This window comes from Trichosurus vulpecula, chromosome 1 (assembly GCF_011100635.1).
Source record: "Trichosurus vulpecula isolate mTriVul1 chromosome 1, mTriVul1.pri, whole genome shotgun sequence".
Classification (NCBI taxonomy): domain Eukaryota; kingdom Metazoa; phylum Chordata; class Mammalia; order Diprotodontia; family Phalangeridae; genus Trichosurus; species Trichosurus vulpecula.
In genome coordinates, this window is record NC_050573.1 from 149,504,599 (window position 1) to 149,519,914 (window position 15,316).

The following is a 15,316-nucleotide window of genomic DNA, read 5'->3' on the forward strand; positions in this document are numbered from 1 at the left end:
GCAGTAATCTTAGATAGGAAGGGATTACTAGCTGGGGTGACTGGGAAGGTAATGTTTGAGCTGAGTCTTGAAGGAAAACAGGGATTCTAAGAGGTCAAAGTAGGGAAGAAGAGCCTGGGTGACTGGGAGGATGGTGGCAGTAATACGGAAATTTGGAAGGGAGGGAAAGGTTTGGGGGAATAATAATGGGTTCTACTTTGGCTATATTGAGCTTGAAATGCCTATGAGACATCTAGTTCAAGATAGCCAGGACACAGCTGGTGATGTGTCACTATATCTCAGCATGGAGATAAGGTAGGGTATATAGATCTTGGAATCATCCATACAGAAATAGTTTAATTCCTTGGCTGATGTGGTCACTGGGTGAGAATATAAGGGGAAAAGAGAAGAAAGTCCAAGACAGAGAAGCACCAGAACCTTAGGGAGCACCCAGAGTTGGTGAGCATTACATGGATGAAGATCCAACAAAGGAAGCTGAAAAGACAGCCAGAAAGGAAGGAGGAGAATCAAGAGTGAGAAGTGTTAGAAAAACCAAGAGAGAAAATAGTAAGAAAATGATCAGCAATGCCAGATGCTTCAGGGAAGTCAAGAAGGATGAAGATAGTGAAAAGACCTTCAGATGGGGTATCTATCACATAGGCTAAGTGAACATAGCCTACTCAGAACTACAAAAAGAACTACAGTTTTCTGCCATGTCTTTGCTATTCCCATCATTCATTCCAGGCAACAGTCCTTTCTTCACCAGGGAGTATATAATGCTATGATTACTATAAAAGTGTTACTGTGCACACTCATGCTAAAGATCTATATAATATTGAGTTTTAAATGTTGACCACATACACTAAATGGGTCATGCGACATCTGGAGTATTGTGTTCAGTTTTACATCATATTTTAGGAGTGTAGAGGCAAAAAGAGAAGGGTCCTGTATCTTTCCTCTCCAGGTATGATGAGTCTTTCTTTATACTAGTTTCCATTTCAGTAAGAAATGAGTAGTCATGTCACCCCACATTTTATTTGCATTTCTGTTCTTCTCCAGTTCTCCTACTATGATAAACATGTTGCAAAACAAAGCTGCCTTGCTCTGTTCCCCCAAAGGCCAGCAACCAAAAAATAGGGCTCTGCCCTACCTCCAAGGTCAAGTGCAAACTTGGACAGTCTGTTATCCCATCCTCCATTTTTCTACTTCCTGAATTCTCATTCATTTTCTCTCTCTCTCTCTCTCTCTCTCTCTCTCTCTCTCTCTCTCTCTCTCTCTCTCTCTCTCTCTCCCCCCCCCCTTTCCCTTTCCCTCCTCCCCTCCCCTCCCATATGTATATATTTATGTGTATATATATATATACATATATAATACATGAAATTATTTTAATTTACAGAGTACACTTAAGTGACTGACAGCAGATTGTTGTTAATTAATTTCTCCTTGCAATGTCTTATAATGACAACAAGGTCTCTGTACCATAGCTTGTACCCCAAATTTAGGATCTATGGTCCTTTTGCCATGATAGAAAGGACTTTCACAATCTGAAGCATGCCTAGAAAAAAATCAACAATGATGATGACAGGAATTGAAATTGTGTCTTATGAGGATCAGTTGGAGGAAATGAGAATATTAAACTTGGAGAAGAGAAATCTTAGAGAGAACAAGATCAGTCTTGAAATAACTGAAGGGTTAGCATGTAAGAGAGAGATTAGATTTATTCTATTCAGCTAGTACTTAGACAGAGATGCGCCTCAACAAAAGAAAGGAATTTCTATCAATTACAGTTGCCCCAAAATGAGAAGGGTTGGTCTCAGAGATAGTGGATTCTCTATCACTACAGATGGTCAAGTAGAGGTTGGGTGATCTCTTGGCAAAGATATTTTAGGAGGGAATTACTGCATTTGCAGGTGGTTGGACTAGATACAAAGTCCCTTCTAATTTCTAGGATTCTAAGTTATAAGCTCCTAGAACATACGTACTAGATCTCTAAAGAGTCACAAGGTTGCCATATGGCTTCCTTTAATATCTCATCAGCCACTGTCATCCATTCCTCTCACACCGTGAAGACTAAACTATCTCTCAAGGCTAATTGATGAGACTAGCAGGTGTTAACCAGTAGAGAAGAAATAACTTGTCCCACTAAGGTGAAGGCTATCATACAAAGTGTTCACTAGCAGAACTGACCAAACAAACACACTCTCTTCTCGGGTAGAAGCTTGATACAGAAAAGTACACGGACAGATAACATATATAATCAAGAAATGGGAAAGTTAAGGCTTTCTACTAGTAGACTCTTTATTCAAATGAAGAACGTTTGTTCAAATGAAATAGAATGCGAAAATACTTATAGCAGCTTTTTTGTTTGGTGGCAAAGAACCTGAAAATAGGAGAGTGGCCTAATAAATCAAAGTATATAAATGTAATATTATACCATGAATACTATTATACCATAAAAATAATGAAAAGAATGGTTTCAGAGAAACCTGGGAAGATTTATATGAATTATCATGGAGTGAAGTAAATAGAATCAGAAGAATAATTTTTTATTTGTTTTTTGTTTTTGGAGAGGGGGAAGGCAGGGCAATTGGGGTTAGGTGACTTGCCCAAGGTCACACAGCTAGTAAGTGCGTCAAGTGTCCAAGGCCGGATTTGAACTCAGGTCCTCCTGACTCCAGGGCCAGTGCTCTACTCCCAGGGCCAGTGCTCTACTCCCTGCGCCACCTGGCTGCCCCCAGAAGAATAATTTATATAATAACCACAGTATTCCAAAGACAAACAATTTCAAAAGACTTAAGAACTTTCATTAATGCAATGACCAGGCTTTGGAGGACCAACAATGAAACATTTCATCCTGACAGGGGAGTGATGGACTCAGGGTACAGCTATATTTACTTTTTGAATATGGCCAATGTGTTCTTTTTTTTTTGCTTGACTATGCATATTTTTCACAGATGTTTTCTTTTACTTTTTCCAATAGATGAGATAGAGGGAGAAAAAAATAGATTTTTGTTCACTAAAAAAACCCCATAAAATTAAATTTGAAAATAAAAATAACAAAGGAAATCAAAAATATAATAGTAATTGTAACAGTTTTCACAAAAATCCTACTCTGATGTATCAACACGGCATGGAAGGAACTCTGACTTCTTGCAGACTGTGCAAAAAGAATACAAATCCTGATAGATCAGCCAGGCAGAATATCCTTCCAATTCTGGCCCCAAAATTCACACACACACACACACACACACACACATGCACGCACACACACACGCACACACACACGCACACACCCCTGTTGTCTGAAGATCTGCTTTGATAACAGCAGAGAGGCTTATCACTAGAACGTATAATATAAAGAAAGTTGGTTTCCAGCTGATTCATTTCCTTGACTACAGCAACTCATGAAACTTTCTATTAAAGCATAGAGATGTTGTGTTTTTCATCGGTGGGGAGAGTACCCATACTGATGGAATCATAGATCACGGAAGTATTGAAGAATAAAAATGAAAATAAGGGTTATCTTTTATTGAAAAGGTCCCAAGAATGGGAAGCAAGAGATTTAGAGCCTAGTTCTGATTTGGCCACTACTTAGTTGTGTACCTTGAGCAAATCATTTCATGGGAACATAGGATCTTTGAATGAGCCTTCAAGGGATCTTAAAGACAATCTTGCCCACCAGTGGAGGAAACTGAGACCCAGAGAAATTAGATGATTTGCCCAAGGTCACAAAGGTACCAAAAGTGGGATTTGAACTCATGTCCTTTGATTTCAAATCTATTACTCTTTTTACACTACTAAATGTTACACTAAATAATCTCTCAAAATTTTTCTTTGTTAAAATTCTACAAGTCCCAGCCAATGTACGTTAAAGCATTTATTCACTAATCCTAAAAATATTTACAAGCAGTACTACATGGAGTAAAGAACACTGAATCCTAAAAATATTTACAAGCAGTACTACACGGAGTAAAGAACACTGAATTTGGATTTAGGGAGGTTTGGGTTTGAGTCTACTGATTGCTATTGATGAGCTATAAGACTTTGGGAAAGTCACTTAATGTCTCTGAGCTTGAGTTTCCTCAACTATAAAATGGTGACTATATTAGAAACTTGCTCTAACTACCTCACGATGGAGCCTTGCTGACTCAGTGTGATTATGGTGTGATTGGAAAGAGAAGTTACTATTTCTAGTTTATCAGTAAAAATTCAGCCACAAGGGTATCACACTAATTAATTAGACATCCAACTTCTTCTCCACTTTCCAGTCTATTATTGTCCACCAAGCCAGAATTCCTCTGCTTAAATCAGTTATGGCCAGCCAAGATCTAACGCATCCTAAAGAGATTCTTGTTCCAGAAGGCAAACTGAGTAGGGTTTGAGAAATTCTCCTGGTACTTTAAAATTTCTGATTCCATATCAGGCATACAGAAAAGAAGAAAAGACCTTGCCCCAGGCATTTGGAGGAAAGAGTATTTTAAACTAGATGCACGTCCCAACAAAGCTCCTTTGAAAAAAGCCTTTTGGGGAAAAAAGTAAAATCAATACATAACCATTGTTTGTTATTTCTTACTATATAGCAATGCCGTGAACTATAAGAGACTAATGAAACCCTGTCTCCACTCAATCTGACACCCAAAACAACTTAAAAGCAGTCTTGCCGCATATATTGTAGTTGGACATTTCAATTGCTGTATTGAAAAGTTGTCAGAAATCAGTATCTAAAAATATTAAATAAGGCACACTATGTATTCATTCTAGAATTTGAACTAGGGTTAGGGAGATCACTGTTTTGGAATCTAATTCAGTTCGAATGGCATTTTGCTAACCATATAAATAACATTTAGTTAAAGAAATCATCAGGCATTTATTAACTGCCTGCTACATGCTAGGCACTGTATTTGGTACTGGGGATTACTAAAACAAAAATTAAATGGTCCCTAAGTTCAATATTCCATTGCGGGAACATATGTGTAAACAAATGTGATACAAAATAAAACACAAGGTGATTTTAAGTGGTGAGGGTAGCACATGAACATGCAGGAGTCAGGAAAAGCTTCATGTAGGGGCATTTGACACATACTGAAGTAGGAGATAGCTGTCCAAAAGAAACAGAAAATATTGATAATAATGAGACTCTTCCACAAAAGTCCAACCAGGGTGCTACATTATAGCATGGAGATGGTCCTTAGACCATTCTTGGATCTATAAGTTTCCTTCCAACCCTAAATCCATATGGTATGATCTTTCTTCATAGACTTGTGTAATTCTGCACTGCTGCTTTTACTAACAGTAATGCTTCATACTCCTCAGACTCTGACATCCTCTTATTATTGTCCCCTTCTGCCATCTTTGCTGACTGCTGCCCTCTTTGCTATTGAAATGTCCTCTCATCTAAACCCCTCTCTTCTACCCTCATGGCATCCTTGACCTTGGAGTCACAAAACCTGAGTCTAAATACTGCCTTTTCTACATATTAGCCCTGTGAGAACTTAGGCAAGTCACTCTACTTTTCTGCGTCTTGGTTTTCTCATCTGTCAAATGAGGGGGGTTGGAGGAAGCGACCACTAAAGCCCCTTCCAGGTCTAATCCTATGACGTACTTCTTCCATTCCTGATAAATGTATCAAGGTAAATAGAGAACTCTCCTCAGTTTCTACCTGACAAAGAAATGATATAATTTCACAGAGTAAAACAGGTGGCGATCAGCTTTCAGAATGATTTCCTGAGTAGCAACCATCACAGGCTTATTAGACTCTGGCTCTGAGGAGCTCATGTTTTCCCAGGATGGAGTCCAAGAAACTAAAAGCTCACATTCAGCTAATTAGCCTTCAGAACTTCTAGGTAATTCAGAGTCAGCTAAGTGCAAAGATAAAATCTATTTAAGCTAGTTCCCCTGTAGCTTGGGTAGCAGTTGGAATATCTTACTAAGTCTCACAAAGCTTCAAACTATTTGGAAATATCCCTTGAGTCAGGCATGTCATTCTGATGAGAACATGCTTAGCAGGGTTCTGATGAGTACTTACCAGCTGTCGGATATATTCCTGGATAGAATTTGGATAAACAAGTACGCTGATCGCCACCAAAGAGTTGAGGGCGAAATCAAAAATCTGGTAGCAGAAGAATGGGATGATCCAGGCAGCATGTTGCTATGTACAACAGGAAAGGAACAAAGTATTAAAACAGACTCCTCACTACAACAACAATAATCATACATACATATAGAATTATATGTATTTCTAGGCTATTTTCATTGAATCCTTTAAGAAAGTCTTTTTTTTACTGATAGATAAACTAGCACTGGACAGATTTCTACTGCCAGGTAGATTTCTAGCACAAACAAGCCCTGGAAATATTTCAGGTCTCTAAAAGAGGATTATTCTGATTGAATGACCCAGCTAAGTAGCAGGGGATTGAGTGCTGGACTTGCAGTCAGGAACACCTCAGAACTGCCTCAGACATTTATTAGCTGTGTGACCCTGGACAAGTCATCTAATCCCTCTGGCCTCAGTTTCCTCATCTGTAAAATGAGGAGGTTGGACTCAATGACATCTAAAGTTCCTTCCATTTCTAAATCAATGACCCTCTGACCTCTCCCCAGTATTCTAGATAGATGTTAAACCTTCTACAATTCTTATGGAAAACAAAAAAAAAATTACTTCCAAGAATTATTCTATACAGTTGGGAAAATACTTTGGAGAGAGGCAGTGTGGATTAGCTCAGAGGTGTCAAAGTTGGGGCCAAAAGCAGCCCACAAAACTTCCAGAATCAGATTAAAATGTATTTGTAAAATGTTTACCAAAATAAATAAAAAATATAACACAACATAGCTGGTGCTGATTTGTGGTTTTCTAAGTCAATATATGGTCTGAAGGGATCTGTTTCTATTTGAATTTTGATGCCACTGGTCTAGGAAAAAGAAAGCCAGCTGTTCTTGAAACCAGGAAGACTTGGATTCTAGACCCACCCCTGATACACATTGCTGCGGGACCTCAGGCACATCACTTAATATCTCAGCACCACCCCGGAAACTCTAAGATTGTAAATTGCAAAATCATGGCCGATCTGCCTCAGTGAGTGCTATTTCCTTATTGAGAGCCAGCCTCTACAGTTGTTTACCTTGTATGCACCATAGGTTGCCATTGCACAGATCAAGATCATGAGAAAGGAGATTGCTGTCGCGATGCACATATCTGCCAAAAGGAGAAGAATGCAAACAGTCAATCCAATTCAACAAACATTCAACACCCAATGTTTGCAGAGGGGTCAAAGTCCAATCCATTGTTTGAATGCTTTGCCAGTTTCCTCCCTTAGGTATTTTGTTTATGACGATCTAAAAGACAAATTACCTGGCTGTGGGCTGTAAAAGATATTCGATCTCTCCAATACAATTATACTTAGAGTCATAAGCTTATGAAGGAAGAATGCTGAAGGGAATACTCCCTTTCCTCTGTTCTCCAACACAAATAGAGTTTAAACACGATTAATCATAACTCTCAAAAAATTAGAATTTTACATTTTTCATGAAAAAGATGGATGACAGGAAAAATCAACTGATATCAGAGAATAAATTTTGAAAAGCACACCACAGTGTAGGATTGAGGTCAATTCAAATATTTACTAAACACACATAATATGATAAGCCTAGGAAAAGAAAGATTTTTATAAAGGAAGAGTTATGTTTTGGTGTTAAATTCAGCCTAGTCTCTTAAACCTTCTAGCTATTACTATACAATTATCCCCAAGTTCAGAACATTCAGCTTGACCACTAAAACATTTTTTTTTAAAATGTCTCAGGCATGAAATTATGTCAAAATAAAAGGATTCAATGAAGTTCATATTTTTCTGAAATATTAATCTATTTCTTACTATTTTCTGCAATCCACTCTCCATATAGTAGTAAAATTCCTAAAGTGTCAACTTTAAAATTCCTTTACAAAAGGAATTTATAAAATCCTATTTTACAAAACTTTATAAAATTCCTAAAAAGGTCTACTTAAAATTCCTAAAGTATCACTACAGTCTTGTCGCTCTGTGCTCCTCAAAAACCTTCAATGACTCCCCATTGCTCACAGAATAAGGTATAAATTTCTGACTCAGCATTTAAAGCCCTTCACGTTCTGGTTCTAGACTACTTTATCAGCCATTATCTCGTACGGTCACCCTTCATGCATTCTATATTCTGATCAAATTATGGGATAAATTCTATCCCCTAGTCTCATCCTGCTCACCCATTTCTAAGCCTTTGTTCATGCCACCCCCACCCCCATCCCTCCATCCCCATCCCCACATCCCTGGCATGTTCTCCTCTAAAAACCAACTCTGTTTAAATTCTTCCTTTTCTTCAAAGCCCAATTCAGAGCCCACCCCCCTCTAGGAATAATTTCCTGCCTCTCCCCAGGGGAAAACTCTCTCCCCTCCTTAAACTTCCTTTGTATCACTCACTTATTTCATTGTTATTTGTGAACTTGCCTTTTAATCTACTAAAGCATGTAATATTTGTTAGAGCCGAGCTTATACTTTTGTATCCACAGTTCTTTGTACAGAGTAGGAGCTTAATAAATGTTTGTTGAATTGACAATGTTCAAAGGAGTGGGAGAAGAGTCTGACAACTGTAGAGTTTCAGGATCTACTGTGAAATATCCTAAGACTATTCACTTAGGACATACAACTACTGTCTCCTAGTTAAAGTTTACCTGGACAATGATAGGATCCCAATATACGAATGCTTGTTTCCTACTTTTCTTTTCCTTCTTTGGGTGAGATAGAGACATGGGCAAAGGATAGTAAAGAATAGGCCTTTCTACTCGGAAGCTCTGACCCATGGTCGTCATCTGATCTGGGTCAAATCATTTACCTTTAGGCAACACTGCTGTTAACAGTATTTTACTGAGTCTATCTCTAACCTGAGAATGAAGGAAACAGCAGGCCAGAGACAAAGTGCCAGTAATCAGGTAGCCCTTTAATTAATTAGTTTGATTATGAGGAACAGATATGCAAATTGGGAATTCTCCTGATTAGAATTCTACTTTGCTGTAGTGAAGGCAGAGATTATATACCTAAATCACCATGGGAAGGGAGGGAGAGGGGGGAAGAAGGAGGATTCCAAAAGATGTTTTCCGAGGCCAGAGTGGCTTCCCAGAAGCAGCCCACAAATTCCACAATACTAAGGCACATGTGTCCTGAAGTTCTGTAGGAACAGCATTATGTCTTTGGGGGTTGTTACTTGGTGGGTCACAGGACCAAAGTTCTGTGATGGGAATAGGTTCTACAATCTTTGATTCACTTCACTTCAGGTACATAGGCACAAGAATGATAGTGATTGTGAGTGTTGGCAAAGTTTGATTGTTTTAAGCTGCGTTGTGAGCTCTGACTCACAAGCTGGAAAAGGCAATTCTTGAGGATTGTAAATTATTTGTCTATTTATTACACATGTGATACAGATTAATATAAAAATCCTGACTCTCCCTAAACTCACTCCATGTTTGCTTTATTCCAAATCATTGATGAAAATGTCTGTCAGCACAGGGCCACGCACATCCCTGATGCACTTTCACTTATTCAACAAATATTTACTGAGTATTTTGAGTACTGCAAAGCACTGTGACATGAATTTTGCATGACACAAAGATAAATGAAGTATGAGCCCTCCCCTCTGGAAGTAAGGTAAAACACATTCACAAAGAGTGAGGGTGGAAGGTGGGTGGCAACATGTGGCATAAGAAGCCAAGGTAACACAGGGGTAAGAGAAGGGAGACAGCGGTACTTTTGGCTGAGGTGAGGTCAGAGCACGTTTGGTGAAGGAAATAGAATTAAAGCTAGGCAGGACTGTAGGAGACTGGGGGAGTGGGGAAGGAGGGGAAAGATTCCAAGTATAGGTGGGTCAAAGACAGAAGGAGAAGCTCTGTACAATCACAATATTCTTAGCACCACTTGCCCATTGATTGGGAAATGGCTAAAATTGTGGTACATGAATGTAATGATGAATGGGATAAATGACGACTATGCAGAATACAAAGCAATAAATAAGTCAAGACATATGAAATGATGTAAAACGAAGGAAATGAAACCAATAAAACAATATACATGACAACCACAATGTAGGGGCAGCAGATGGAGTGCAAGGCCTGAAGTCCTGGGTTCAAATCTGGTCTCAGACACTTACTAGCTGGGTGACCCTGGGCAAGTCACTTAACCCTGTTGGCCTCAGTTTCCTCATCTGTAAAATGAGCTAGAGAAGGAAATAACAAACCACTCCAGAGTGTTTGACAAGAAAACCTCAAATAGGGTCACGAAGGGCTGGACATGACTGAAAACGATTTAACAATAACCACCACAACATAAATATAAAGAACAAAAAAGATGTAACTGAACACTCTATAATAATAACATATAAATAAGGCCCCAAAGAAGAGATAAGAAAATGCATCTCCCCCTCACCTTTGCAGGAGTAGGGGACTATGGGTGCAGAATGATGAATAACTATCAGAAGTCAGTTAGTTTTGATGAACTTTTTTTAATCTCTTATTCTTTGTTACAGGGAATGGTTCTTTTGATAGGGGAGAGGGAAAATATTTCAAATGAAAGCTAAATGAAAACAAAAAATATGAATACATTTTCTTTTTCAAATATAGAATTTACCTGTGTTGGGGTATCTATATTAGAAACATTTTCCATGTTAGAAATCAACAAAAGAACTGGTCACTAATAGCTTACATTAGGCAGATTTGGACAGCTTTTGGGCTGGAAAGAAGCAACATTGGTTGAGATACTTAGGGTTAAAAGAATGAATTACATGGTCAGTTGGTTGGTGCAGACCTAATAGGATTAACAGACTGAACAGTCCAGTCATCTGGATGAGAGAAGAGAAAATTAAGCACAAAGAGGAAGTAGCTAGCAGTAAACCTCTGTGTCTGGGGATCAGCTGCAAACCCCAAGATTTTAGACTTTGGGACTACCAGAACCATCACAGCCTTTGTCTTTGTTGTGGTGCCCTCAGACATTGGCTTTGATGGTATAAATAAGGATGAACCCAGGGGAGGGTTTCCCTTTAAGACTTTAGGAAATGGAGCGGCCCAGAAATGAGGCAGACAGTTGTAGCATGAGGTACCTACGCTCCTATTTACCATTACATATGCTAACTAATGCTACAGAAACACTAAGGAGACTTATACTTTGCAATACATGCACTCAAACTTTATTAATCCAACTACGAAAACAAAAGCCCCTAAAAATAGATCACCATCACCCTGCCAGGCTGCATCTGATAGGCTTCCTTCTTACCTGACTAGACTAGGTTCACTCCTGATTGGTCTTGGCAAGTCTCTAAATCTATGTCACCTGATCAAAATTATCCTTGAGCCACATGGACTTGGTCATCTTAAGTGCCGGAAGACAGGAGGCAGCCCTACTTAGGAACAAGCTGATAACTGAGATCTCAAGTGGGCTTTTTGTTCTGTTAGCTGATGTTATTTACCATAATTTGATTAGTAGTTTATTTCAAAATTGCTGAGTTGTTTATAATTAGTTATAGTTAATTTATAACTAAGTTGTTTATAATATTTTCTCATTGGTGGTCTGTCTTCTTAAAGGGTCTGCATAAATTTGTCAGTTGTTTTTAAGAGTACACATTTACTACATTATACTATGTAATATGTATTACTACATAATATATATTTTACAATATATGTTTTACATATATGTATTTAGTGTATATATACATATACACTATCTTGTTTACTACTATATATGTGCTACATTATAAGGACATAGGTGCTTATCTTATTGTGAAAAAACGACTTTCTCAATCACCAATGTAAGTTTAAATGCAAAATATATTCAGTTATGCTGGGTTGACAATCTCTTATTAAGGTAATAAGGTAATAAATCCTATTATCGTCATATTATTCTAAATTGACAGACATATTCCTACTATCTTATTGAGCTACTAAACCTTATTTTTACTACAACAATGTGTTATTTTCTTAAGGAGAACATTCATCCATGTGTACAGTACTATCTCCAATAAGGGACCTAATGTAAAGCCCAATTTTAGAAGGAGATGTACAAATGATTGGGGATTCAGTTATTGCTGACTACAGCCAATGAAATACAGGTAAATGGACAAGGCACAGGCAAATTAAGAAATTTAAAAGTTTCTGTTATTAGGTATACCATGCTAACCATGGCAGGACTTGGTACAACATCTTCCTGTAGCACAATGTTAAGTACTCCTACTTTGGAAGCTCATTATTTTCAACCAATTTCAGCTCTGGAATTCTCCCCCTAGGAACCTCACTGTCCATACTGGAGAGTATATAACATGGCCCACTATCCTTATATGAAGTCTAGTTATGTTTCACATCACCCTAGTCATCCTATTACAATCTAGCCTCCCAACTTGCACTGCTCATCTTGATTTCAGGCTTTGGTAAGGGATCAAATGAATACTACCATTGGTAATAAAAAGGGTATGTGTTGACCAACTCCCTCGTGACTCCACTCATCATTCCTCTTACTTCCTAAACCTTAGCACCCTTTTTCCTCTGCATATTCTGTCTGCCACTATTAGAATGTGGGCTAGATTGCTCAGTGAATAAAGCGCTAGGACTAGTCAGGAAGACCAGAGTTTAAATCTGGCCTCAGATACTCAATAATTCTGTGACCCTGGGCAAGTCACTTAACCTCTGTTTGCCTTAATCCATTGGAGAAGGAAATGGCAAACCACTCCAGTATAATTTGCCAAGAAAACCCCATACAGGGTCATGAAGAGTTTGACATGATGAAATGACTGAACAGCAACAAAACTATATATTAGTTGCAGGTAGGTACTGTGGTAGAGTGAGGGACCTGGAAGCAGGAATACTCATCTTCCTGAGTTCAAATCTGATCTCAGATGCTTACTAGTTGTGTAACCCTGGGCAAGTCACTTAACTCTGTTTGCCTCAGTTTCCTCATCTGTACAATAAGCTGGAGAAAGAAATGGCAAACTACTCCAGGATCTTCACAAAGAGTCAGAAACAACTGAAAAACAAACAAATTAGAAATGTAGGCCCCACAAAAGTACCCCTCCCCCAACGCATACTTTGGAGGCATAGTCCATTTTTTCAAGTCCAGCCCTGATCACCCTGTGCTACAATGGGGTTTAAATAAGGCTAGTTCCCAGGCCACTGAATCATGCTTATCTCTATATCTCAGATAAATTACTTAACCTTTAACCTGGTCCAAGGTTGCATTATAGAATTCCACCTCCTTTTCTGTAATTTCTGCAATCCTAGGATAATTGTGTTTCTCAGTAGATCAACATAATCATCAGAGTTAAACCCTCAACGGGGACAAGATTTCCAGGTTCACTGGAGGCAAAGAATCTCTGACACACTTTAGTAAGAATGCCCAGATCTTGTAGACTCATCTAAACTTTGACAGTGATTTTGGTATAGCCTTGAATGAGTGAGTTTAATCAGTAAAAATTATTTTTTTTCCCATCTTTCAGTTCTCCAGTCTTTGTGTTTTGCCCATTACAAGCATTTTTTATTCATGGCAAAGGTAGTAGCTGTTTTTGGTTTACTTTTGAGGTGGAGGGGAAGTCTTGCTGTCCTTCCAACCTCAAGAAGCCTCTGCCCCACTCTATTGGATTAATAACATACTGCATGGATCAATAACAACCCTTACAGTTGCTAAGTCGCTTTGATGGTGTTTACTTGTTTTCTATGGCTTCAGTGGTTTCCCAGTAAAAGTTTATCACTTCTTGGTCTTTTTAAAAAATTTTCCAACAAATTTTTCGTTGCACTTTGGTGACACTAATTCTGTTCTATTGGAGGGTTGAATGATCCTTGAAGAGTCTGATTTCTCTACCCCAACAGTCACTGTAATATCCCTGAAAGTCACCGGAGTGTGTTCTTTAAGAGCGATAAATGTTACACGTTTCTTTGGAGAATATCCATCCTTAAAAACCACAATTAAAAACATGAAAAAGATCAATGACCTGTGTGTATGACATTAACTACAGTACTCAATTGACTTATAACTAAAATTGAGGAAAATACTTCCATTCTCTTTCATCTGGGCTAGGCAGATGTTATGAATCAGTCTAATATCAGTAGAACCACGTACAGTTTCCCAATCATATCTGAATAATTGCCTGTCCCAAGTGTTTTATGTACCATTGTTTGTCGTAAAGCTAGTAAGAGGAAGATCTGGGATTCCCAGACCTTTCAAGTACTGAGATCATAAGATCACAGATTTATAGTTAGAAGGGACCTCAAGAAAAAAAAAATAAATAAAAAAAGAAGGGACCTCAAGAGACTATCTCATCCAATACCTTTGTCTTATAAATGAAGCACCTTGTGGTATATGAAGGTGATGGAATGCTGTTGTGCCATAGGAAGTGGGGATGATGCAGACTTCGTGACGGCCTGGAAAAACCTACACGACATAATGCTGAGTGAGCGGAGCAGAGCCAGGAGAACGTTGTGCACAGCCACAGATATATGGATTCCATGAGGACCAACCCTAACATACTGCGCTTTTCTCAGCAACCTAAGGGGCAAGGACAGCTCCAGGGGACTCACGATGGAGGGTGCTATCTTCATCGGGACAGGGAACTGCGGGGTTTGAATGTGGATTGAGGCGCACTACATGCTCGCCTTTTTTGCTTCTCTTTTGTTTTTGTTTTTAGGTTTTTTTTTTTTTTGGTTCTGTTTCTTCTTTCTCGTGATTCATTCCATTGGTCAGGATTCTTCTCCATGACTTGACTAGTGCATAAATTAATTCAATGTGAAGTTATACATGACAGTTATATGGGATTCCATGCCGTCTTGGGGAGGGAGGGGGAGGGAGGGGAGAAGAGCTGGAACTCAAAACTATGTGGAGCCGTGTGTGGTAAACTAAAAATAAATAAAGAAATTTATAAAAATAAATAAATAAATAAATAAATAAAGCACTTGAGACCCTGAGAAGTTAAATGTCTTGTTCAAGGTCACATGGGCCTAAATGTCGGAGGCTGGATTTGAATCTAGGTCCTCTGCCTCCACAGCAACTATCCTTTCCACTATATTAGCTCTAGGCTTCATTTCTTGGTGTCAGAGGTTCTGAAAGTTGCTATTTTATACTTCAGGGAATTCCTTTGTAAATTTTCCTTTGGAAAATTATAGTGCTATGTGAACTGATCCAACCATTCTGGAGAGCAATTTGGAACTATGCCTAAAAGGTTATAAAGTTGTGCATACCCTTGACCCAGCAATACCACTTCTAGGTCTCTATCCCAAAGAGATTTTAAAAATGGGAAAAGGACTCACATATACAAAAATATTTATAGCAGCTCTTTTTGTGGTGGCAAA

At 38.5% G+C, this 15,316-nt stretch overlaps 1 protein-coding gene across 1 annotated transcript in view; it reads right to left on the reverse strand.

The window, feature by feature from the left end:
* LAPTM4B (lysosomal protein transmembrane 4 beta) overlaps positions 1 to 15,316 on the reverse strand; it is a 126,887-nt gene that overhangs the window by 71,242 nt on the left and 40,329 nt on the right. The window contains exons 3-4 of the mRNA XM_036766218.1: positions 7,098 to 7,171; positions 6,005 to 6,127 (exon numbers count right to left, since the gene is read on the reverse strand). Coding sequence (XP_036622113.1) covers positions 6,005 to 6,127; positions 7,098 to 7,171 — 197 coding nt within the window. The remainder of the gene's footprint in view (positions 1 to 6,004; positions 6,128 to 7,097; positions 7,172 to 15,316) is intronic.